This window comes from Vanacampus margaritifer, chromosome 4, assembly GCF_051991255.1.
Source record: "Vanacampus margaritifer isolate UIUO_Vmar chromosome 4, RoL_Vmar_1.0, whole genome shotgun sequence".
Lineage (NCBI taxonomy): Eukaryota > Metazoa > Chordata > Actinopteri > Syngnathiformes > Syngnathidae > Vanacampus > Vanacampus margaritifer.
In genome coordinates this window covers 14,931,684-14,958,839 of record NC_135435.1, presented here as the reverse complement: position 1 = coordinate 14,958,839, position 27,156 = coordinate 14,931,684, and the positions used below count along the sequence as shown (strand labels likewise).

The window sequence follows — 27,156 nt, the reverse complement described above, 5'->3', positions numbered from 1 at the left end:
ATCAAAAGAGTTGTATCAAAAATGTGGTCTTTATTAAGATAGTCATACTCTGTTTTGATTCTTAATTTAACAATCTGATTATTATGTTTTGAATTGAATGTTCCAGTCATTTGAGATCTCTATAGTAGTAAACTGAGTTGGTTATAGGATTTTCTCTCTTATTAGCTATACAGGGAGGTGATATATGGATATGACAATATTTCTAAAAGGAATTGGATTAAGGAATTATGCAAGAGACAGCCTTTTTATCCCCCCCATTCTACAGTTTAATTTAATCTAAATGTAAATGCCATCATGGTCTCATGCAAATAATTCTGGAAATGTGGATCATTTTTCACTTTATTGCTCAAGGTTGGATTCTGGGTAGGACATTTTTCACTGCTTTAGCTTCACTGCATTGAGGATCCCACTGCAAACTGAAATGTGAAAATTGGGATTGGTTGTAACTTGTTGGAGAGTTGCTTTATTGAGCAATACATGAACTAACACCCAAAGTGCTTAAGGACCCGTCACCTTTACTATTGAAGTTTTCCCCATCCTGCATAGCCACATGTTTTTTACTACAGTACGCTAACACTGTGCCAGTGCAGCCTGCCTGGAACAGAGGACCTCAGCAGCCATCATCAACTATTCTCGGCAAATGTGTACCAACAAATGAGAATCATTGAGCTCATTCAAACACTGTCAAAGGGCATTAAAATACTACAGTAAAGATCATAAATATCAATACACCATAACAATATAAAGCACTGTTTTGGTGGGAATTCAAAATAGTTTCAAATCAAGATGTTTTCTGTTCAACAGAGTGCCACATTTTCATTGCCTTATTAAGCTACAAAACAGGGACAAGATATAAAACCAGCTTTACCCTGCAAACTGCAACCACAAAAATGAAAACAAAATGAACCGTAATTATCTTTATAAAGGCAGATTGTTTTAATACATCTTTTGGGCAGGGTATCAAAAGATTGTGCGGGTGTAGCAAATGTTGTGGCTACTGAGTGAAGAAGTTGAAGGCAGTGTGACAGTCTTCAACACACCTGCTGCGAGGATTGAGTAGCGCTGAGAGAATACCAAAGCCTAATCGTGGAATCCCCATGGAGAGAATGCACAGACAGCAAAGCAGCGGCGTCAGATTTTCGACATTGCCTCTCAAACTTCATCTTCTGTCCAGTATCTGTAACATAAACAAGCAGGTCTCCTGCAGTGGTATCCTCCTAGCTACAAGCGTAGCTTGCTGTGTCGCAGAGTTGTGTTTTAAAGTCCAAGTAGTGTTTTGTTGACATGTTTCTTCAAGTCAACAATAATAAGAAAAGAAAATAACTAAATAGAACGTAAAGCATTAACAGTTTGTGCATTTAATGCTTCTATTCAATTTGCTGTCTCTTCAAGTGTGCCCGCCTTCGCCACTAGGAGGCAGTACTGTCTTATATAGTCGTGCAGACACAAACAAAGAAAAATAAACTTCTACTACTACTACTTATTAGTTATTTTTCATTGAGGATTAAAATATATGCCTATAAGCGTGCTCGCTCTGGCCTCATCTATTTATTCTTCGAGTAAAGGTCGGTGAAGGTAAAGTAGGACACAGTGACACAGGTGGTAGATGGGCATGTACAAATTATTTACAGCTGATGGAGTCAGCACCCCGGTGGCAAAGTGGCAAAATGCATTTTCTGCATTGCTTACATTAGGAGTTCAAACATCTGTTTGTACTTAGAAAGGGGCAGATGGGCTCAGGTTGTCATCTCTCATCTGGAAAGTTGTGGCTTCATTTAAAAAAAATTTTTTTTGCATCCTGATAGCCAGATAATCAAATCGCTCCTTGAAGGTTGACTCTATCGGCACTATATGCTGTATATTCAACCCTAGTGTCTGAGGGAGAGCGTGGTACTTTTTAAAAAATATATATTTATTAAATTATTCCATCATATGCTGGATCTGCAAATTGCCTTTGGCAGTTCTTTGGCTTGCTTTAACATAAGCCGAAAAAATGGACACACTCCAAATTTCATGGACGGCTGGTTTGATTACACTGTTGTGCACAATGACCTACTTGACTTAGTGTGACGTTGTCCCGGACACTATGTTTAGAAAGCATTAGCTGTGCACCTCAGAGGCTTTTCTTGAAGTGAGTCAAAAGCTAGTCAAAGGTTAGTCATTTCTCTTCGTTTACTCATGTTTAGCTAGCATTTTTCCCATTCTGTGTTGTAGTAAGAGGACCATAAGGGAATTGGAGCTCTAATTGGCTCATCTCATGTACTCACTTTGGTTTTGAGGGGGTTGTTTTTACACCTACACACGGGAAACTGGGAACACGTCAGTAAGAATATGACATGCCAACAAACAACAACAGTGTAGGAGAAATAAAACTTTAGCTCGCTAGAAGGCACAGCAATGAAAATCTTTTTCCTAGTCATATCACACTCTGGTGCAGAAAATAGTGGCATACGTATACGATGTGGCTTCCTGCTATAACTTACAGCTCCATTGTCACACACAACAAAGACAGATACTCGATAAGGAAATGACTACAACAGCAGAACAACAGTCTTGCTCCTGCCTCATGTAGGTGGCACCCCATCTCGCCTCTTGTATTGCTGGAACACTGGTGAGACCAGGTTATTGTTGAAATTAGCCACTTTTTTTAGACCAATACTAGTAGGAGTACTCAACTCTTGAGTAGTCACCGATACCGATAACAAGTACTGAAAACATTAGTACTTTTGATACATAAAATTTCCACACAAAAAAAGCAAGGACAGATAATTTTAAAGCACACCTATCTATTCCAATATATTATTTATCCTTAAATTGCATGAAATTAATGGCAATTTTCTATTTTCCAAAAGTTATAATTTAATATAATCATATAATGGCGTCAAGAGGCTATACTGGTAATATCTGCTGTTTTGAGTAGTAATGTTTTGAAATAAGGTCGGTATTGCTATCAATACGATACCGATACCTGGTATCAGTACTCGCCCATCCCTAGTTAAAATCATGACTGACTTCTAACTGTAAAATAGATGCGAGTTGCCACAAAGACCAAATGGATTGTATTTTTGCAGAACTTCATTACCAAGCCACGAAATTGCACTTGCAAAAACAGCGTCAACAACTTCAAAGAGTGATGAAGACTTTGCCGCTTATCAGAAGCGAACAGTGTTAGTTAGCGATTATCTACTGTACAGTATGCAGCCAACAAAACGTACTGCAGGTCTGCTTACCTTTTGGTTTTTACATCGTGTTTCAGAATGTGTAGTCTGGCGGCCGGACTCCAACCGTCACTTGAAAGTGGCAAATCTTCACCAAGACTACCTGACAAGTTATGGGCAGAGAAACTCATGTAAGAACATTTGTTATGCAAATAAAAGAGTGGGGCGGAAATTCTGATGAAATTTTTTTGCTAAAATAATAATTCAGTTATGTTGAAGAAATGTTTGCTGAGGTTGGTAGTATATTTTTATTTAAATGTTACTTTATTATTATTAGGTGGGGTCTTTGATAAGCCTGTAATGGGTTTCTACCTCTACTGTATATTTGTATTTGTTTTTTAAGATTGTGTAATTAAACAAACAAACACACTCACGGTAACACTTTCAGAAATAGACTTAACTGGATGTGTAATTCACACTTAATAGGTGTGAAGGAAAAACTTAATTTAGTCAGGCCATAGCCCTGTCTAATACAAAAAAAGTGCTTGGCAGCCATCTTCTGGCATCTACAGGCAATTACAAACCTTTTTGTGTGGGAGCTAATCATTCACACATTTCCGTGATTCACGTCGAGTTGTAACTAGTATAGTCCCTTTAACACTATACTCATAAACACCCATTTCTCTGCGTACTTGAAATACAAGAAAATGATTGTAGCGGTTGACATAGCTGAGTTTCAGGCAGATGCCTCGGGATCCCTTCCCACTTAATGTGCCCAAAGTAAGCTGAGATGCAGCCCCTGCAGTGACACTGAACAGGATAAGCTTAGAAAATGGTTGGATAAAAAAAGAAAAGCACCACCACAGTTCCATCTGCTTGATAAGGTGGGGGCAATGACCCACGAGCCCTCGGTGCAAAAATCCCTTTATTTGATCTTATTTTAGCACAGCGGCAGTGAACAAGATGGACAAACTTCCTGCATTACAAGCAGCAGCATCAGTAACTACAATTTAACTTTCCCAGTGCTCATATGTTCCAGAAGAAAAAAAAAAAAAATTTATGCAAGAAGACCATGCTGTTAAAGCAGTGAGGCTTGGCTCATAACAAACGAGACTGGCGGGATACAGTAGCATTTGCCTCAGTACCAGCCAGCCGCATGTGTAAGTATGCATGTGTGCGCGCGCGGTGCAGAGCAGTTAACATTGTGGCTGATTAGGGTCCACAAGGATAATAAACAAAAATACATTAATTATCTAAAATTAAACATTCGTTTTTTTATATAGCAATTTACCCATGAATTAAATAACATGCAGTACAATACATTTGTGAACTTCAATCCTTTAAGCTGAAAGAAAGCTACATTCGATAAAAGTAGTGGCAGTTGCTGGCATGTGCATTATGTGTGGCCAGACAGGGCGGAATAGATTCAAGGAGTTGGGAGAATGCTTACTTATGATGATAAATGACGATAAATTAGAAACTGCATTTATGTTTGTCAAGTGGAATCTACAGTAAACCTATGTAACATATGTACAGAATTTGTCATGGAAGAGGGTCTCGCCAAGTTTGTTTATGAAATTCAAGTTTGCCTAACACTGTACTAACTAACAAATCCCTGTAGATGGTGGCATTGCATCATCGCTTTGGATTCATTTTGGAGTTGATGATAAAAATGAGTATGTGAATCTTGGCTTGTCACATCGATTTTGAGAGAGAACATTTTCAATACATTAGAGGTCTAACTTGTTAGGCATCTTTCACTTGAACAGAGTTTGATTATGTATGGTTTAACCCCTGGGCGTTATTTGACCATTTTTTGGCTTTTTGTTGGTTCTGACCCAAGCCATTTCAAAATAAAATAACGCCCAGGGGTTAACAGAGAATTTGTTGTTGTAGATAGTCGATTGCTGTTCAAAGAGTGGATGAGCATCGCTTGTAAGCATATGTCTAAGAAAATGATTATTTTTCAATCAAAATCTATTTCTCAGTCATGTTTTTGTTGTTTTTTAGTTTGAGGTGTCACAAAAGCAAAAGGTATTACCGTCAAAATCCCTGTTTTGATTGGCAACAAAAAGCTTGTTTTCTCTGCTTTTTGGTCAGAAAACAATGTTTTTGGTGAAACCAACCAACGCTCTACTGTTGACTATTATCGAACGGAAAAAGTTTTATTTTGAAAAAAGAGAGTCTTCTCTTTCTTTTGTTAGTTTCAGTACACAATCAGAGAACACCATACTGTCTGGTTCTTGAAAGATCAGTCAAAAAGGCTTGGCAATATGAGGAATTTGCTGCTTTGAATATGGCAGGCAGTGAATTAGGTAACATTTCTCATCATCTGACAAGGCAGATGTTATTATCATACGCAGGGATAGCAAATGAATTGTTAGTGAGCAGTGACGCATAGTATAATACTACTACAAGTATGTCAAATCACATGCTTTTTGTGAGGAACAGTGTTGAAGGATGGCGGTATAATGCGAAAATTGAGTGGAGCGGCCGGTAAATGTACTGATAGCAGACAGTGTGAGATGATGCATACAAGCGGCAAGTCGGTGCCAATTATTTGCACTGCTCTGGGCAGCAGAAGAGGAGGAGCAGCTTTACCTTGCATGTGCTTTGATGTGAAGAGTTATCATGGCTTGCTGAGGAAATGCGAAATGATTGCAGCGGGAAATATTTTGGGTGTTTTTTTTGGGGGGAGAGCCCGTCTTGCTGCGTTGAAGGATGGGAGATTGGGCACAGTGAGATGAAAGCAGAATGCTTCAGAGAGACATACAAGTATGAAATGGAAAATTGAATTTCTAAAGAAATATTCTCAATCACATGTGCATTGAAAAGTTTCAGATTTTCTCATATTTTTTGTCAAGAGGCCATTTATGCTCTGGTATTAGGGTTCTTTCAGGGTTATGCAAAAAGTACTCAAACTTTTGTAGAGGAGTGCAAAATGTGGATTTAAAAACACACATCAAGAGAAATAATTTCAAAACTTTTCCCACCATTATTGTGGACTAAAACCTATACAATTTTTTTTTTTTTTTATAATTATCATGTGGCTGGGTTCAGAATTAGGCCCCGTTCAGACGGAAGCAAAGCCGGCTTCGTTGCTCAAACAAATCTCGTACACACAGAAGCATTTCAAGACTTGCGTGTGTCCAAAAGAAGACGCTGAGGACGTTTAACGGCTGTAATGTATATGCCAAGGCTGGAGTGGCGCTGTAGCGCAGCCACGGGGAGTTAACGGAAAGCGTAGAAGAAGAATCAGCAAAGAAGACAAACACTTTTTTTTCTAACTTTATTGCAATCTACAGAACAAACATGGCTTTGCATGTATCAAAACAACAAGAAGTGACAATGGCGGTTGATTCAAGTACAACACCGCTTGTTGAACGTGGGAATAAAGAAGCAAAATATTTTACTGCAAAAGCATAAGCAAGCTAAAGAGGCTGCGCAAAACGACTAAGACACGGCTAGCCGCCATTGTTGTTCACAGACCAGATCGCGAGCAGTCACACGAGAATTGGAGCAGACAATGCATCGTCATCGAGCTGCGACCGTTACGTCATCACTGGAGGAGTATCCTGCATATGGTGTCCAAACGGACGCGTACGGGGCGCGTTTTGAAATCTTTCCACTCTGGAGCCCGGTTTCAAAAGTAATTGGTTTTAAGATCCAAAACCGCGCCGTCATGTGGACGAAGAGCCTAAATGGTAAGACACTTGTTAGGTTACATTGAAACTGGCTTTCGTGTGGACGGGGCCTTAAACTGTCACATTCAAACTCATGTTAAATGGGAAACTGCGCACACCTGGAAGTAGGGACGGGTCGTTCACGAACGAGCCGGCACAAAGAAGTGTTCTTTGAAGTGAACTCCCTCTGTCATTTTCCCCCTCTCTCTCTTTCTCTCTCTCTGTCTTATTTATTGTTTGTAGCCTTTTTAACTTTCAATAAAATAAACAAAAATCTATTTTTTTTTGCTTGATAATTGTTGCTATTTGTAGTCAGTAGAGTGCAATATGTAGTTCACCAAGTCATTTATCAAAATGTATGCTAAATTTGTCAAAAATATTAAAAGAAAAGCTAAAGCTAAAAGAGCTGTTTGAGAGCCAAAAAGAGCCAGCTCTTTTCACTGAGCTTATCCAAATGAACCGGATCACCCAAAAGAGCTGAAAATCTCATCACTACCTGGAACCATTTAAGGACCATTTTGAAACCATTTGGTCAGCCATTTGATTCACATATTTGAAACCTTGGTAGAGATACAGTCGAGCCTCTTATGTCGAACCTCTAATTTATTTGGAATTCACAACCCTTTAATTTACTTTACTTTACAAGCAATACCTTAAATAAGATTTTAACATTCCCGTAAAGTGTAAAAACTATTAGCCACTTTTAATATTAAGACGTAAAAACAAGCTACAGAAAACATTCAGTGTTTGTAATGATGTGTTTGCATCTCGCGCATCTCGTTTTTAACATTGTAACTTTACATTTCACACGTGGGGAAAAAAGCCAAATAAGTCCATTTTAAAAGACTTACCATTGCACTCACATGTGTGCAAATGCTTGGCCACTTCTAATAAGAACTCTTGAGTTTCATTATTCTGCTACGCTTTCATCATGACTGAGTGATTCTGGTGAGGACATTAAAGGCACTTTAAAGTGATATTGACCCAAATAAATAGTAAAACATATGCAGAGTTGATCCTTTGACGCTTGCTGAACTGAAGTCTTGCGTGATATGCGGGCATCTCATAAGTCATCATTCATGAACTCTGTAGTTTTGAGGGAATTAAGGGATATTTTTCCCAAAGCATCTGCTCTATCTGCTGTTTAAGTGCCCTCACTCTATTTATTAATGTTGTTGTTTTTTATTAAAAAAGAATGTGGTGTGTGTTCCAAAAGCAAAGCTATGATAAATGCGCTTCCATTAAATGATACGTCAGACTCATGATGTTTATCAGTAAAATGCAGCCTACCTCAGCCACTTCTCTACCTCGGGCCTTCAATGATGACTCATGGCATGACTGATGGATGAACCCATGCTTCTCCAGATTTCAGGGTGAACAAGGCAACACTATAAAGCACTTTTAGGCCTGTGAAGATAGAAAGTCGATTTGAAATTGTGGCTTATTTATTCGTAATGAGCTGAAACTTGAAAGCTGTGGCCGATGACATCGTGTAGTCTGTGCGAAGACATCACTAACAATCAATGAGCACTTTGCTAGGAATACAAACTCAGATTATGCATGACTGTTGTAATTAGGGTTGGGCATCGTTTGAATTTGGACGATTCCGGTTCTCATTCCAGTTCTTTTGGGCTATTTTTGGATGAAATTGTATGAACGTCCGTGTGTGTGTTTTAATTTCATGAAGTTTTTACTGTATGTAAACTTCACTATGAATTTCTTAAAGGGCTTTTTTTTAACCATTATACCATTTAACCATTAATGTCAATGAGCTTGAATTTTTTACTAGAGCTTTATTTTTGAGAACCTCTTAAAAATACATTAATACAGCAGGTACATTTATAGCATGCTTCTGAGCACCAATTAATGCACTCATGTAGTATTATTTTTCTATAAAAATAAATATGGATGACAAACGCTGCACTTGTGGAGCACACAAGGAAGATGTATGTCTAATATAAGCAGTCTATGAAAATGAAGAATGAATGTTTCATTTCTAAACAATGTTCTTCAAGGTAACTGTGGCAACGCTGCTTATCTCTGTGTCAGTCGCCCTATGATTGACAGGTGATCAGCCCAGCTTGAGCCTAAAGTGCTCCGCCTTTTGAATTAACCTTTGACACCGGTAAAATTTATGTGTGAATGATATTGATTGTGGTGTGGCATTTCATTCCCTAGGAATCAGAAGTAATTTGGTATCTTGACTGAAAGCTTTATCGCATTTTCCCTACTTTATCGCATTTTCGCTATAAGGACAACAAATTACAGCCCGTTATGAGGAGGCACTATAAAAACTATCATCTAAATGAAGTGCAGTTAGCGACTGAGCAGCATTCACACCCACAGAGCTGATTACAAGACTTAACAATATGAAAGCTTTAAATTATTCTGCTAAATGCAGGGCATGCAGACGTTTAAAAGCCGAATAATGTGCTGCAATCACATCAGCAAAAACAACAACAACAAAAAGCACAGAAGTCGACGACGACTGAATTGTCTGTCTTTGTTTTCTTCCAATTTGTCCTTCATTATACTAAACCACACAGAACTTTACAACTCAAATTAGAATTCACTCAAGGCTGAACAATCACAAATATGTCATGAACTATTCAAAAAAATCCGTCCAGTCCTGAAGCTAGAATAGGCCATGTGTGTTATGCAGCAGAAAAATTATACAACGTAATCCATACTGAGCAGTTAAAAAACTGGCAGTAGTGGGAGTGACCACTATACATCAACCATATTCAGACAAGATACTTGACAGTACTATGTATACTAATAGTACATATGCAGTTGATTGTGATTAAAAACAGCAATAATAGGCTGCAACATTATATGTCATGACTATTATACTATACATGGATCCACAGTATTACATACAGTATGGATGCAATTGGGATGAAACCAGCAATATTAATTATCAGAGGTGGAGTGACATGAATAAATAATATATTGTGGTGCCTTGAAACAAGAGTTTAATTGGGAAAAAAACATGTCATATCATCTTTCCCTTTTGAAAAGAACGGAAATGTCATGCCAAAAATAAAAATAAATGTGTAATGTGTTTTTAAATAAAGAAAATGGCACTCTTTAATATTATACTTCCTAAAAACATACAATAATGACATCATTGAATAAAAGTTTTTTGCTATATTTTTTTTGTTGACTTCAATGGGCAATGTGCTGCTCCTTCTGTTGTGTGGCCACATATATAACAAGTCCCTCGACAATAACGACCATATTGGCCGTTTTACCATGCACCCAAATACGACTAAGTGTCACGTATTGTAGTTTAGCGGCTTCCATCAACCATGTTAAATAGCGAAAAAATACAAAGATAAGACTTGAACCCAGATTGTCTGGTCTGATCTTAGTGTTCATTTTTAGTGTTGACATGTACTGTATGTCAATTCGCCGTCGGACTAATGGTTGGGGTTAGGATGAGGCTTTCATGAGGTTGTACAGTACACGTTACGTCTTTACATGGGACACTAATGGTTGAGATTAGGAAAAGGCACAGTGAGGTTGTAGACCGTTGCAAAACATGTAGACAACACTAAGACAATCACTGGACGAATAACTAAGTCAGATAAACACGTGTCTTCTGACCAGACAAACTGGGTTCGAGTCACAGTTTTGTATTTTTGCGCCATTTAACATGGACGGTAGAGGTCGCTAAGCTAAAAAATGTAGCACTTGGTCGTAATTTGGCACCTTTTCAAAACGACCTATTTGGACATTTGTATTGGAGGACTGACTCCACATGTAATACAGATTTACGGATATTCATGGATATGTAAGCCACAGTAGTCTTCTTCACAAACTATAATGGTTATCTGCCGGTGAGTATTGTTTGATAACTTCTTTTTTTTGCCTGTCTATGGCCATTTGCATTGTTCATTAGCATTAAGCTAAGTTTACTAAGGTGCGGTTGTGTTATAAATAGACAGGGTGTCATTTGCTTTTGTTTTATATTTAGTTTGACAGTAAACTTCAACTGGACGTGGCAATAAACAGCTTCAAGGCTCTTTTCTGAAGAATTGTTCGCAGTCTGTCAAACTGCTGCTTCTTGTGAAGTGTGTCATATGTCAAATTTATTGTAATTTTATTTTTATTATTTATTTATAAATTTTTACCCAAGCAAAGAAATCTTCAGAACAACAGTTTGGATCTTGAAAAAACTGGAAGTTGGGTCAGTCATTTCTTTTTTTTCTTTTTTTTCTGGGAGAGCTCAGTATTGATCATTTGACATGTCATCATCATTGTTCTCCCTTTTTTTTTGTATGTGGATGTGTGTTTGTGTGTGTGTGCGTGTGTGCGTGCGTGCGTGCGTGCGTGCGTGCGTGTAATAAAAATTTTAAAAAATCCCATACCGTTCACCTAAACCGAACACTTCAAAATCCAGCCAGAGTCGTGGGGTCAGTCATTTCTCATGATGAGCCGTGCGCATGAATGTGGAGGTGGTTGGCCCCAATGTAAGTTCAAATGTAACAGTGGAAATAAATTCTTTAATACCTGTTAGTAGGCCTATCACCATCTGCAGGATCTGACTTGTTTGCCCCCAATGTAAACGTGTTTATTTACACTTTATTAAACTTGTATTTAATAGCACCTGGAGTGTTGAAAACAACATTCTTCTTCACTAATGGTTGAATGTCAAGTCACAAAGTCATCAAACAATCCCAAACCTCCCAGCCATCTTCATTATGTCATAGTTCACTGTCATTGGATTTTAATCAACATGGTTTCCGTCCTCCCCCTTTTGAACATTTAGCATCTGGGGAGCTACCTCCTGACAGTTGAGACCGCAGAAAGCTAGAGAAGTGACAACAATAAAGATTGCTTGTGAACGGTGGCTCGCTGCACTCACTATGAAGAGGCTCCTCAGCTGCTCTCACACTTGAAAAGACGCAAAGCACCAGCAAATTGGAGCATAATGAATGTGGTTCCCTCTTCTGTGCAGACAAAATAGCCTTTTCATTACAATAATAAATCACCACATCTGCAGAAGTGCTTTTTGTGAGCGGCGCATTGCAGATAGTCTTTCAACTTTTCTTTCTTTCGGCATACAGAAGGTCTGCAACCCTACACTGTAACTCTGTCACAACCTTTAATGACACTCTTTTCTTCCATTGTATTTATATTTTTGCTCCAAACCAGGTGTGGCAGTGTGGCGGCAGCGTGGAGGTTCTGCCTTGCGCCCGCATCGCCCACATCGAGCGCGCTCATAAACCCTACACGGAGGATTTGACGTCTCACGTGCGACGCAATGCCCTCAGAGTGGCAGAGGTCTGGATGGATGAGTTTAAGAGTCATGTTTACATGGCCTGGAACATTCCTCAGGAGGTGAGTGAGCTTCCACACAAGGAACGCCATGAAAGGTTTTGGCGCAAATTAACCTCGCTGGAGGACCAAAAAGTAAAATAAAATAAACCTCTGTTGTTTGCTGAAAAGCTCCTATTTGATTTTGCTGTGCTCATCTGGTGGCATCTTCTTGTCACAGAAGTACTGTGTGTTGAAATTAATTGAAGAGCTTCATTTTGACATGCATAGTACTTTACCGCCATCTTGTGGCATTTGTGGACAATTGCGAGCATTTGGTGCGGCTTCAATGGTGGATTTTCACTATTCGTGGGCTTATATGTCTCATGTAATGTTTTGCTTTTACAATTTTGAGAAAATAATCTACATTTAATCCTTGTTTTACGTTAGTATCCACCAATATTTTGTGGTTAAAAATTATGTCCAATGAGTGGTTTGCAGTGTGTTCTGACAACAAAATTGTGTTCCCGCTGTGTCTCGGGAAGAGGAATATTGTTGTAAACTGAAGACCTACTGGACAGTGTACTCGAGCTGAACAATTAAATTTCAAATTCAAATCGACATCACAATGTAGTAGAATGTAGTTTTCAAATCTCAAAGGCTGCAATTTGGGGAGGAAAAAGACAACCTCTCCTTCATTGCGGTCCGTGGGTTTTATTTTGTTTACGTAATTAATATACAGTATTTATATTTATTTACTTGTTTGTATAGTGTCTGTATAATTTCAGTGCAATTCTTTACATATCATTATTGCATGAAATATGAAAACTTCATGTGTTAAAGCCACACAATTGCTTGCATTATTGTTGTAATCTGACTTGTGTTCACACCCTACTAAAATTTGTGTTGCGACTGAACTTCAAATACGCTGAAAAGAAATAAATTCATGGAACAGAGCAAACAGTCAAACACACAATTACAAAATGAGAACACTTACAAGTAACTATAGAAAGCCAAAACTGGAGTCCAGATGTTCACATAAACAGACAAACTTGGCATATTTGTGATGTGACCCACTAGGGACTAGGTCACGCCCCTTAAAGACACACACACAACACTGCAGTTGTTGTTGTGAACCTGTGACTTTAAATTTCATAAAAAATTAAAAAAAATTCTTAACATCAGCTTTCATTATGATTTACTATGTCTTTTGAAACAAAACAGTGTTAATCTTTATCAAAAACACATAACAAAAATGGTGGGGGTGGGGGTGGATCAGGGTGAGGGGAAGATTAATGGCATCTCAACTCAATTTAATGTTTTTTTTTAATAGTGATTTGATACAATTAAACTGAGTTTGGCCACTAAACAAATACAACTCTTAAGTTGAGGTAACTTATCTATGCACATTAATTGACTCTTGAAACCTAATGAATCTCTTGAACTGCTTACAAATTGAAACACTTGATCATTTGTCATATCTTGGGAGGTTTTTTTATACTGAGGTGATTTTCTGAGGATTCTTCAAGGTTCTCATTTTGCGCAGAGTAGTCACGATTTGTTCATTTTTTTTCTCCTACTGTCTGGTGCCAGGTAGTAACAAGCATACTACTAAAGTTACCTTTTAATGTATCTGGACTAATGCTTGCTTTTAACCCTGGAGAACCCAAGAACCCTTTTCTTCTTTGGAAAATTATGAATTATACATTAAATGACTGCGATAAGTTCACTGAACACCAAAATATATGTTTTTTCAATTTTAACCCTTTTTTTTAACTAGCTCAGAGTTGCTAATTTATCAAAATACTGTATATATATAAAACATACTCCTAGGCATTCTGCAACATGATATGAAATAACAAAAACAACTAAATTTTACCATCTGATGGTTTGCTGAGAAGATGGTTTTGCTTGGATTGATTTCCAGCTCAACAAAACAGCATGTTGCCAGCCATCTTGTCACCACCACTCTGGCTCATGTAAGTGCAATATTCATCCACTAGATGGCCCCATGCAGGGGTCAGAAGTGGCACTCTGGACTTTTGAAGTTAAATTTGTAAAAAAAAATTTAAAAAAACTTTAAAAAAAAAAGGTCTTGGCAGAATTTATAGGGGCCAAATTTGACTCTGTGGATTCTCCAGTAATCATTTTAATTGTTTAATTATTTTACATGATTATATATTTTTTGCAAAGTCTTAATAATATTTTAATTATCTCGATACTCTGAATTATCTTGTCCGTGAAGTGTACTATACAAATAAACTTGCCTTGCCTTGCCTTGCCTTGCCTAAAGTTACTTATCTATTTATTCATGAATTTGAAAAATTCCTAAGTTTGTCCATTCATCCATATCCAGTCTTTGTTTTAGCCACCCAATGATGCCTTTATGGACCTTCCTTTGTATATTGGAGCGCAGTCATGCTGGAACATAAAATAGACCTTCCCCAAAATGTTCCCATAAACTTGATAAATGAGTTCATTTGTATGTTAATAGAAATGTGCTGCACATTAACCAACTAAGAAATTAACATTAGTTCATTTATGTTTGTCTCGCCAGCATTTTCCAATCAATTTTACATGATCTGCAGATTTTCTCCACGGATGTGTTTAGCGTTTTGGTAATACATATCATGTGAACAGATGTCGTGCTGATAATTTACTAACTGGAATGGAAATATGCCTTTTTCTCTCAAACCTTGTCCTGTAGGCTTTATTTCCAATAAATATAATGGTGGAGAGAGTATTTCTAACTTCCCTGTTGCACAGAAAAACTGTTCCAGCATAAAAAGGCAGACAGATTCACCTTTCTGCGTGATTATGTAGCTGAACAGGACCCCAAAAAAAAATCATTCATCATCCTGTGATTGATTGTCTACAATTTAAGAGCTTTCACTGAACAGTATTTAGGTCTTCGGGTGAGGGGATTGTCTTCCGAGAGAATCAAGAGATAAATGTTTTTCTTCTCTGGAACTGAATTTGATGAATAATTAGATCAGCACACTATGTCTTCTTATGTTAATTGTATTATCCCTCAGGGACGTCTGTACTGTATATTCTGTTAAATAGATGAACATCTGCAGGCAATTTATTCAGCCAATAATGAGGCATTTAACTTGGGCCGTACTCACTAAGCATGAAATTTAGCCGCAGCCCAAAGAATTAAGCACGCAGGGCAAATGCCACTGTTGGTTTACCTCAGAGAGAGTGAAAACCAACAGCATGAGACACTTCTAGATGTTTTCTGGCCACCAGAGAAGAACTGCAGTGACGCTGTGCTTTGAATGCATTTTTGAATGAGACATAAAGACAGCCATCACTGATCATGAAATGAGATTGACCATAATAAGGCTGAGTGTGGAAATGTGATGTGACACGGTTTACAATAGATGCTAGGAAAATGTCCAATGTCTATAGAGGCGATTTGCTAACACAACAGATGGCCTTGGTGGTGATTGACGCCTCTGCCAATTGTACCTAATCAATGTTCTGCTTTGTATGCTTATGTGTGTTTGTGTGTATCAATCCAGGACTCGGGCATTGACATCGGCGACATATCCGAGAGGAAGGCTCTGAGGAAGAGGCTGCAGTGTAAAACCTTCAGATGGTACCTGGTCAACATCTACCCTGAGATGAGAATGTACAGCGAAACTGTGGCATATGGAGTAGTAAGAAATGTCATCTTTTAATCCTCACCTTGCTTACATTAGAGCAAAAGCCAAAAGCAAATACACTGCTGCCGTCACTTTAAACTACTTGAATTACCTAAGGAAAGTAAATTGTGATTTCCCAAAACTATTGCTGTAGTGTAGCACAATGTAGATAGAGGTATCTATTTTGTCTTTTTTTTGTTTCTCTCAATGGAACGGTTGCCCTAGAATGCTTCTATTCACAACATCGTTTTTTTTTTTTTTTTGAAAGACTGCTAAGAAATTGATGAGCAAACAAGCACAAATACACAGGGCCACATAAAAAAAGAATCTTCTTAGAATGCATTTTCTCATTCAGCTGTTTGGCTCTGCTTCAGAAGTAATACGCTCTTGTTGTCTTATGTCAACCTCCATGAAATACAAGCAGCCTGCTCACTAAAACAGACACCATCATTTCTGTCAAGAACATTTATTTTAAAATGTTTGCAGTTTGAGTCACAATGGAACATTGAAAACTGACCGAAACCCAAATACTAACCTCAACTGTCCAGGTATGCGCTATCTGCTGCGGACATGAAGTACTGCACTTCGGCCGTATCCTCAAACCCTTTAGTTAGCTTCGCCCCGGCTAACTGAAGGTTGAGTGTTTGTAATTTTCGATGCTCCATAGTGTGTTTTTTTAAATTACTTTACATCATAAGACGGCGCATTATTAAATCTGCAAATTTTGTTGGGAAAAAAATTGTTTAAACCATTTTGAAAAATCCGTGTTGGCGGAGTGAAATGTTTAAATCCACTCGACGTGGCGGCTGCCTCGAACTGCACTCTGCATCCAGGGCTACTTGTTTTTTTTATGCCAGAAGCCCTTCATCATGATGCAGCCGGGCCCACTCATATACTTGTCTTAGAACAGGTAGTGGCTGGCTATTGGGGAACTGTCCCGCGCAAATCCGCATCATTTGCATCAGCATGTAGCACCTCTGTAAACCAGAAAGTTGCCCCCTAACATAAGAACTAGGCTCCAGTAGCCTGTATCAAAGACCTTTTTTTTTTATGTATTAATTAATCGGTTTCAGAATTGTATTGTGCCAAATATCAAAATCTGCCTCTGCCTAAAATAAATATCCATAAGGGTTGGACCCTATTAAGAACTAAGAAGCTGCTTCTGTTCACTATTCAACCTTGGCGGAGGTCAGCTATGTCATTCTAGTTTAAACTGTAGATAATGCTAATCCAACTGGAGGACTTTGCAGCAGAATTGTATTAGTCAGGATAACACACACAGCTACCTAGACATATGCTGGCACTGTTTGTACTGGCCCAAGCTGGAATGTCCCTTTCCTCCCACATCTCATCTGAGAAGCTCCCTAATGCACAGTGACAGTCGGACTGCACTATTGTGGTTCCCCCCCGTTGTATGGGTGATTTGTCCTGTACAAACTGACAAACGGCAGCTGGAAAGCAAGGAAGCGGGCCAACCTTATAACATTCATTCATGTCTGTAGTCCTCGTTATTCTATATTTGCTGCATGCAATTGATGTGCTACTCAGTGGCATTGGCTTGACGAGTCACTACAGCGGGACACTAAAATAAAACACACCACACATTGTCTGTTTACATTCATTTTTAATTAGTTGTCACACTTTCATTTTTTTTTTTTTTGTCTGTGTGTTAAAAAAAAAGGATACAGTTGTTGGGGAGAATTCTTGCATGTCTAAAATCACTACCTTTCAGGAAATAAAAAAATTAAAAAAAACACATTATGCTCCTTCTATGCACCACCCCAAAATCGTCCAATCAATAATTGACTGCACTAAAATTGCTAATTTAGTATTCATTATTTATTACAATGGTAGGAATAATTGAATATGTCACAGGCGGCTGCTGCCCTCCGCATCAAAGTCTACGACTGACCAAGCAGTGTAATAGGCAGAAATGAATCTTACCTTCATGCCTGACCATTTCCTTCTCCACTGAAGCGTTGCGATTCATTTTAACAAAACGAGCTAACATTGAAATTTTCGTTCTTGAGGCGCCATAATTCTGCACAGCTCCTGCAAAAAGGCGGAGCTTTACAACACTTCTCAGATAGTTTGTTGATTTGTTTTTAAGCTATGCTCTCTTGAAATTGGAGATTGGAGAGGCAAAAAAATAACAAACAATACAGGGACAGATCGATACCAAAAAAAAGAAGAAGAAGAAATTGTGACCGATATGTCTCAACACCAAAATCTTCTTTGGAAAATAAGCAAGCTTTAAGAACTAAGCTGTTTTTGAAGACAGTAGGCCAATCGATTGTGAGTCATGAATGATTTTAAACTTGCATTTGCTAATCCACGATTACTTGAAGGCTTCTACACTGTCATTCATCAGTTGTCAAATTTTCCAAGTTTGTCTCCACAGGTGTCGCAAACATTGCTTTTTCTTTCTTTCTTTTTTTACCCCACGAAACTTGAAAGGTTTACATTTAAGCTCTCACAAAGACCTTGCGCTGCCTGTGGCTTTACTGATTAGCACATAAAGTAAACGTCTACAGAGCCGGTGGGGAGTGGAATCATCCCTGGCAGTGTTCCACCGCCGCTCGCTCCGCGCTCTCAAAGCACCATTCTCGGAGCTGCTTGTGGTGCACCAATCAGGCAGGGCATGCTCTAATAACTGTGTGACAAGAGCATAGGTAATGCTGTGAAATTTGCATTTTTATGAAGCAAAAAAGAAATCCATATTCAAATATTATGACTCACATTCTTCAGTTTGGCGTATACTGTATTTACTTAGAAAATGTCCTCTTGTTGATGTTCATACTCAACAGTTACTCAGTGCTTGAGCAGTTTTTTCACTGACTCCTTACTAACGTAATTATTTGGAGAGCTACTTTTTTCTTTTATTCGAATCTTTAGCACCGTCATTTTATTGACTTTACTGACACTTGCCCAATTCAGTCATTTGTGTGTGCATGCGTGTGTGTCTTACAGCTGAAAAACTCTCTGAAGAACGACGTGTGTCTGGATCAAGGGCCCGACAATGACAATGTTCCCATCATGTACCTCTGTCACGGAATGACACCACAGGTTAGAGCGATGTTCTCATTTAACAGCCGCAGCTGCATTTCAAAGCATGTTGCGTGGCTGTTGTCTAGCAAGTTTCAAACCTAATTGGATTGTTTGTTCAGGATAGGTCAGCCTAAATAACAGCGACTCTAAATGTCCTCAAATGTTAGCACAGCTTTATCCTCATCTGTGTTTGCCAGCCTCATCAAGCTGCTATTGATCTCTTCATCCTTCTTTGTCTGAACAAATTGCTTTAACCTTGCTGGGACACTTTTGGGGTCTAAACTACTCTGGCATTCTTTTTCACAAATGGTACCAAACTAATTGCATCCGTTTTTTCATTCTTCTAAATCTGTAATTATAATAGTGTGCAAGGAACCTTTTTATTTTGGCTCCAGGGCTCAATTATGATGTATAATTTACTTTTCGGCCACTGTGCTTGCAATAATTAAAGCACAACAAAATGCCATCTGATCATTTTAGTGCCCTTAATGAAAAGCTGTTTGAGTTTCAATATCCTTGATATCCACTAGTTTGCTTTATGTCTTTACAAGTCAATTCAGCACTCTAGTTGAAGAACTTACTGGTGAGGTTTTTTTTCCTCCTCTGCTGGTGTCACATTTCACCTAACTAGTACTTAAAGTGGACATCAAGGATATTGAACAAATGCGCAAAATAAAAAAGAAAATAATAATAATTTTAAAAATGTGCGGAATCTGAACACCAAGAAGATGCATGTATGGCAATGATAAAATGTAATGTGTTCTCTGCATTTGCAGCACAGATTTAAAATCCAGTGTCAACATGAGCGCATTGCAAATCATCAAACCCACACTCTTCCATATTTAAATGCAAAGCCTTTTTCTTTTTGAACGGAGATTAATTCCCCACTAAATTCTCAAATGATCAGTATCCCAGCTAAATACAGGAAAGCCGATTTCCTTGAAAAAAAAAAGGACATTTGTAAGGATTCAATATTTATGACGACTTCGAATCCATCGTGTGTGTGTGTGTGTGTGTGTGTGTGTGTGTGTGTGTGTGTGTGTGTTGTATGCTGTCTTCGTACTTCTCCAGTCAGCAGTGACTTTAAATCAAGAAAATAGGTAGTTTAGATTCTTCCAAAAGTGATCCAATTTTACAATCCATTGACAATTAGGCTAATACAGTACATTGAAAATACATTTTAGGAATCCTTGTGGAGAGAAGTGCTATGGATGGATGGATGTTTAGAATTAGGCTCCATCCTAAATGACACCCTGTGTGATCCTTCCACCGTCTTCCCTCTCTGTCGCCTCAGACATCGAAAACCAGTTGTTATGTTCTTACAGAATGTGTACTACACCAGTACTCAGCAGCTCCTGTTGGGTCTCCTCAGTCCCACTGTTGACGATGATGACAACAAGTGCCTGGTGGATGTGAACAGCAGACCACGACTCATCGAGTGTGGCTATGCCACAGCCAAACGCATGAAACTACACTGGCTCTTCACTCAGGTGCTTTTTTTTTTAAACAAAACTAATGACCTAATTTATTAAGATCCCAAATAGTGGGAACTATTTTTTTTATTATTCCTCCCTAGTATGTTTAGCAATGTTCACACTAACATATTAGGAATTTTGTCATAGATTATGTGGCATGACTCCTTCTTGTGATTGTCTCCAAACCAGCCCATAGATAAAACGCCTGAAATGCTAAAAAGAAGATACAAGAAGATACTGTCTCGATAATTAATATACAGCTGTGTGTCCCCCCAAAAAAGTTCTTGAGGAGACATAACCATTTTTTATGTTTTCAGGGAGGATCCATTCAGAACAAGAAATCAAGGAGATGCCTGGAACTTGTAGCAAACAGCGACAACGAGTTTGGTTACCAACTGGCTCTACAGAAATGTACTGGACAGAAATGGTTCATCACAAACGTGTTGTATAGCAATTCTCTATAAGCACACCTGACTTGCTGACTGACTGATTGCGTATGAAGTTTGTGTCTTTATCTGTGAGGGTAATTCTGCTTTTCAGTCAGCTGCAAAGCAGAAATATCACACTTGAAAATTCCAATGTCCAACTTCAAAGCGTTCCAGTCCAAGGTAAACAAAAGAAAACATGGCTGATGACCTCGATAAGTGCTTCATTAGCATTCAAGCTACAACCTCCAAACCCAAACGCAATCCATGACTCTCGTAGACTTTGATATTGTTTAACTTGCTATAGGAAATACAGTAATGGACATTGAAATAATTCCAGGCTCATTACTGTTGGCATCATAAGCCATCTGTGAATTGGCCAAACTTTGTTCTGACTTCAGGTGACATTTAATGCATTTGTCTTCAGAGGTTGGAAATCTCTGACCACAGTTTTCTGTAACACAGCAAAAAAGATCAAATGGGGCTGGGGAAAGGATGGCACCATGACGCCATTTGATGCTAAATCATATTGCCAATGTTACAACATTTAAATTTGCCCATGGAAAGGTGAGCGACTAGTATTTCAACTGATATTTCTATGGCAAGCTAGAATACTTTGTATATTTTCTGGTAAAAGCAGTACAGTCATATTTTCATTGGATGAAAAAAAAGGTACTGGGTTGAAAACTAGGTTGTTTTGGGGCTTTCTTATGGCTACCGTGTAGCAATCTGTTCCTGCTGTAAGTATTTCATTTCACGGTCTCAGGTTTATTTTGTGAATTAGCTGTATAGCCCATGGGACAAATGGGGAACAAAATGTTGATTATTTTCTGATTGTTAATAACCTGAATATTTGTAATATATAACGGTAAATAAAAAATGTTTAAAACATTAGCTGTATGTGCCTTTTTAACAAAGACAAGAATCTCAATGTCTATCAACTATTTAAAATGCAATTAACACACACCAAAAGAACACTAAAGTACAGTTTGTACAAACAGAGAGCGGTAATCAAAGGATAGTTTGCAGGACAATTAAAATAATCTATCAGGTGTTTGGGAAGCACCACTGCTTTGCAACATTGAGAGCTACAAAGGAAAGCGGGGCAATGAAATTCATGATGAAAACTACTACGTTGTATTGTGAAAAAGAAATGTGAATTGCCGTTCACATAATAAGGTGCTTCTTGCTTATCGCCGGAGAGCGTATACTGTATACCGATTAGGGAAACAAAATAGATGTTCTTGCACACACATATGCAGCTTTTCAAAAAGTACACAGCATGGAAAGAGATGTCAGTGAAAAATAGGTCTACTCCCTGCTCCGACTGTTTTGTGCACCTGAGGAGGCGACTGGTGGCCCAGCCTGTTTTCAAAATGTCTGTCCTCATTAGAAACTGCACTCGAACAGGCCTCAACAGATTAAATATACATGGAAACCCACTTTCATCAAAAAGACCTCCTTCACTTGCATTTTTTAATAGATGCAACATGATCCCCTCTGTATGCTCAAGCAGGCCATGCTGAAAAATATACAGAAAATTACTACTCACTTACAAAACTTTTAGAATCTGAAAGTTCATTGTATGGGGATGGCCACGGGAGAATCTGATTCTGCTCAACTGAATTTCCAGCTTGGTAACAATTGTATTGATGCACAAGTGCCAGTAGATGGCAGCGATGCACTAATTTAGATTTGACGTCAGCCCGGTTTGTGAGTACGCACGAGAGAAAATGGCCACACTCGCCCGCCCACAAGATTTTACACTTGGACAAAGTGCTAGCCAGGAGACATACTAGTCTCTCCGGTGCGTCCTGAGTTGTCCCTGGAGATTCCTCCCGACATGCTCCAATCACCTCACCAGAGACTTCCCAACGAGATCCCTGAGCCACCACATCTGGTTCATCTCGATACGGAGGAGCATCGGCTGTACTCTGAGCAGTTGATCAAGCTTCTTACCCTATCTCTAAGGGAGCGCTGGACACTGCGACAGAAACTCATTGCTTGTATCAGCAATCTTGTTGTTTCAATCACATCCCACAGCTAGTGACCATAGGTAAGGGTGGGGATGTAGATCGACCAGAAAATGGAGAATTTCCGCTTTTTACTCGGCTCCTTTCATCAAGACACACCGATACAGAGTCTGCATCACTGCAGACGTTGAGCTGATCCGCTGTCGATCTCACGCTCCATTCAACCGGAAACCTTGTGATGACTTTTACTTCCACTAGATAGTGAAGTTTGATCCTCGTAAAAATATTCCCCACTGTTCAAAGAAAGTAACAATGTCCAATTTAATATGTTAGATGAAAACAGCCCCCTTCCCTTGAAAAAAAAAGTCCTTAAAAACATCTTTTCTCTTTTCATTTTTATTTTTGTCCCTCCAAATGGCGTATTTGTATTGGCCCTTATTGATGACTAACTTACATATAAAATATAACTTGTAAAATACATTTTAAATCAACTTTTTATATGGTTTTATTTGTAACTGTTAAAATATTTTGTTTTTATCACAGAGATGTATTAAACAGTATGCTCTGAATTTGTTTTTCATCATACACAGCTCTTTTACTAAAACCTTTTTAGCCATCTAGTGGAAGAGAAAAAAAAAGTGAGTTACAGTACTCAGCAGGAATGACATCATGAAGCTAAATGCTTTGACCATAGTTAGACCTAAGGTAAGTCCTCTATTTGTTAAAAATAATAATAATAATAATTTAATTCCCCAACCTTAATGGAGTGTGACACTCAAACTAAGACAACTCATATTATCCAAAACAGACATTCATGTCAAAAAGTTTCTTTCTTTTTTTTTATCATATAGTTAAGTTGTTGTTTTTTTAGTTATCATATCACACAACAACACATCAACACAGCTAGGATGTTTTCTCAAGCAAAAACTCTTGACATTAGCATTGATTTAGCAAACCTGTTTGTGTTTTTTGTGCAAAATATATGATTTACGAATAAAATATTTAATACATAAGAAGTGTACCATTGGTGGTTATCCTTTTCTCAAAAATATAATAAATGGCTTGTTTTTCAAAATGGTACAGTAAATGGTGTCTTGTTTTCATTGCTGGTTTGACATCCTTTACTACAGCGAGTGAATGGGTAGAGAGTGACATCTAATGGTTTACTGAAATCATACAAATTGGAGGTGCATAATATGAGAAACTGTACTTGAAAAGAGGCCTACTACTACTGTGTCAATATTTATTTTGTGTTTACGGCTGTAAACACAATTGTGTTATAATGGCGATTGCACAGGTATGTGCGTGTGTTTCTTTGTGATTTCAATGACTGCAACCAAACAGAAAGAAAAAAATAAGACGGTGTTCAAAGTGCACCACCCAGAGGTCACACGGCAATAAAGAATGTCAGTAAGCGATAGTGCTCGTGGACATCATTTATGCACTTGATTCGAGCTTGCACACCTAACTGAAAGTCCGCCTGAAACGGGATGATAAGAGTGCACAACAGTAAATTTTGTTCACAGATAAGTCACTGAGCAAAGGCCCGGTTTTTCAGTCCATACTTTTCAACTTTGTCTCTTTGAATCATTACAAATACAGAGTTACTGTATATTGAATGTGGTGTTTTAACTTACGAGACAGATAAAGCCAACCACGGTTGAGCTTTAGGCTTTTTTTCTCCCCAAAATTTGATAAAGTTTTTTTTATAGTTCTGTATTTCTATAAATCTCTGAGAGTGTTTACATTTGCAAAAGATCACGTCTACATCATTTCTAGGAAATTACAATGTCCCATCACTGTCTTGTTTGTTTGTTTTTGTTTTTTCAAACGTGCCCACAGGCAACTTATGTGGTCCAAGGGTGCCTATTGCCAGCTTTTTTTTCTGACTATGGGTAGACCGAAGGTGTTTTCTTTTTCTTTTTGTTGTTGTAATGGAGTGCCACTCAAAACAATGTAACCATGTGACTCATGTGTTCTGAAAGTAACATATTAATATGATATCAAGTTTATTATTATTATTATTATTTAGAACTACTTCAATGTCTACTAATAATAACCACAAAGTAATTATGACTAGTCGGAAAGAAATTGTTGCTTCTATTTGTTATCGGAGTTTGAGGTGCATAACTGCCAGACTCTTGAAGAGTTTTTATCCACCTGCTATAAGACTGCTGAAAAGAAAATGAAAGGGACGAGTGCAATACGTATATAATGAGTTAAAACGCTCCCGAAAGTGTAAATTGTATTATTGTTTTTAATTTAAGGTTTTATTTACTGTATAGTTGTTTTTCTCTGTGTTTTTATTTCGGGATGTGCATTTTCGTTCAGTGACATCTGGGATGCTATGTTTGATGAATGACAATAAATCTGAGTCTGAGTTTCTTACTACTCATATTTCTGTTGAAGTTATCTTTATTATCAGTTAGGTTTAGTTTACCGTTAAGGGCTTGCCTTCAAAGTAGTTCCGGAAATGGAGTGAATTGCGAAACGTTCGGTGAGTTTTCAGTACGTGACGTCACCGGGGCAGGCTGATCACGTCTCCCATTCAAAAAGCGACTACCTTCCTCGTGACGCACACAACCAGTCAGCAGTCTTTCTTCACAGCAGCTGCGAGCCTCTACGACTAGGCCGTCCTCTTTTATTGCGTGGAAATCCAAGCTTCTGGTGATAATTACGACAGATCATCATCCTTTCACCCCCATTCATCGCCTAATTTTCTTAATACTTGGCGACAAGAGATCAATTAAGCTGACGTTCTTTTTGTAAAAGGTAAGTACTTTCCGTTTTTCACGGCTTGGCTAATGTTAGCTAACTGACCTAGTTTGTGGCTTTTGGTGGACTGGATTGTTAACGTCGTTATCTGACGTCGACAAAACAAAGAAACTGAATTTTTGATCATAGTTATTGTGTGACGATGACCGCTAAACGGCCATCTCGAGAAGATACCACCAGTCTGTCGCTGTGTGCCAACATCCGGTTTCTTAACAAAGACTTGAGGAAAAATAGCTCCTGGACTCCTTTTTCTCGCTTTCACCCTTTATTCCTGTGTACATCTAATCCAGTAATACTATTATATTAAATAATAATAAAAACAATCACGGTAACATTTAAATAGCCCTTCAACACTTCTTTTTAAATTAATCACCAAAACCTGACGATAATACTACTAAACCACAAACGCATATACAGAACAGAATTGATTTAACAAATCATTCGAAAATTCTTTTAATTTATATCCGATTAAACATTATTTGAATTGCCATAATCAATCGACGTAGTCCCATCCCAGTCGTGTGTCGATCAGATGATTGTTCTGTGACAGAGTTGTTAATTAATCGCCATTATCACCGGTAGTTTTCCATTTAATGACGTCCTGCATTCGGCCTAGTCTACGAATCTAGTTGTGAAAGCGAATTGAGACGTCGACGTTTGCTAAGCTAATGCCTCGTGCCAGGAACCAGGATAGCGCCGCCTGTGTGTGTACACCACTGAAGAATTTGGCTCCACCGGCACGTGTAGCAGTCATGTGCTCAAGTGTCTTTTTTTTAAACAAAATGGCTTTCAGTTGTTCAAATGAGTACTACTTAACTCAACTGCATAATATATAGTTGGATCTATTTAGCAGATCAACTAGGGCGCACTAGTAGGCTATAGAGTGACTGTTTTACTAGCAATACTATTCCCCCCCTCAATATCCTTGGTTATCAGTACTATGACGTCCTTTTTACTCATTTGTATGACAACTTTGGCCTACATGGTAACAGTGAGGAAAAACTATACTAGACTAGTAATGTTATCAATTTATAGTTAGCATTCAGTGCTTCACTAGTAGTACTTATAGCTCGGACTATCACTGGAATTATCACACACTCAAAAACACAACACTTGAGCACTTATCAAACGGCTCTAAAATCTTTCATAACAAAAATTCCCCCTCAAAACAATAGATGATTAAAGTACATAACCTATTCCTTACTAAGTACTCATGTTGTGCTTCTTGTAAATAATGCTCCATTTGCGCTATTTAAGTTTTTAGCACGTTTCAAATATCCGTCATTTTGATGCATCGATTTGGAGAATACCTCTGAATTCTGACCCAAGCTTTTTCATAGTTGTTGTTGTTTTTTTTACTAAAACTTGGCAGCCAACTGGCAGTAGCAGAAGAAACCAAAGGGTCCAGGAGATATGTTTGGAAATAGGAAATAATCACATTAGATTGTGTTGTTTAAATTTGAAGATGTTTATGGCCAGATTTTCTGTAGTCCATACCGCATAAAAACATTCCCCAAAAAAGGCAAATTTTCCCAGCACACACACCAAAAAAATCTCTCGAATTATCTGATTTTCAAAGTTCTTTGTACACTGTACTGTTGAAGTGGTCATACCAACCAGACTCGGTAGTTTTACAGACAGCCGTTTTTGTCATATTGCTAGTCCTACTAGTAAAGTTTTTCTACTAAAAGGCCCGAAAGCCCTTCG

General features: G+C 38.2%; 1 protein-coding gene and 1 long non-coding RNA gene across 2 annotated transcripts in view; one reads left to right on the top strand and one right to left on the bottom strand.

Annotated features, from left to right (window-relative positions):
• galnt18b (UDP-N-acetyl-alpha-D-galactosamine:polypeptide N-acetylgalactosaminyltransferase 18b) overlaps nt 1-21,625 on the top strand; it is a 74,374-nt gene extending 52,749 nt beyond the window's left edge. The window contains exons 7-11 of the mRNA XM_077563056.1: nt 12,002-12,187; nt 15,631-15,768; nt 18,724-18,819; nt 20,127-20,291; nt 20,594-21,625. Of these exons, the coding sequence (XP_077419182.1) occupies nt 12,002-12,187; nt 15,631-15,768; nt 18,724-18,819; nt 20,127-20,291; nt 20,594-20,740 (732 nt within the window). The 3' untranslated portion in view covers nt 20,741-21,625. The remainder of the gene's footprint in view (nt 1-12,001; nt 12,188-15,630; nt 15,769-18,723; nt 18,820-20,126; nt 20,292-20,593) is intronic.
• On the bottom strand, nt 1,040-8,240 carry LOC144050100 (uncharacterized). Its single transcript, XR_013293784.1, has 3 exons — nt 8,132-8,240; nt 3,231-3,321; nt 1,040-1,177 (listed from the first exon to the last, which is right to left on the bottom strand). It is a non-coding gene; the product is annotated as an uncharacterized LOC144050100 (long non-coding RNA).
• Nucleotides 21,626-27,156: the final 5,531 nt, after the last annotated feature.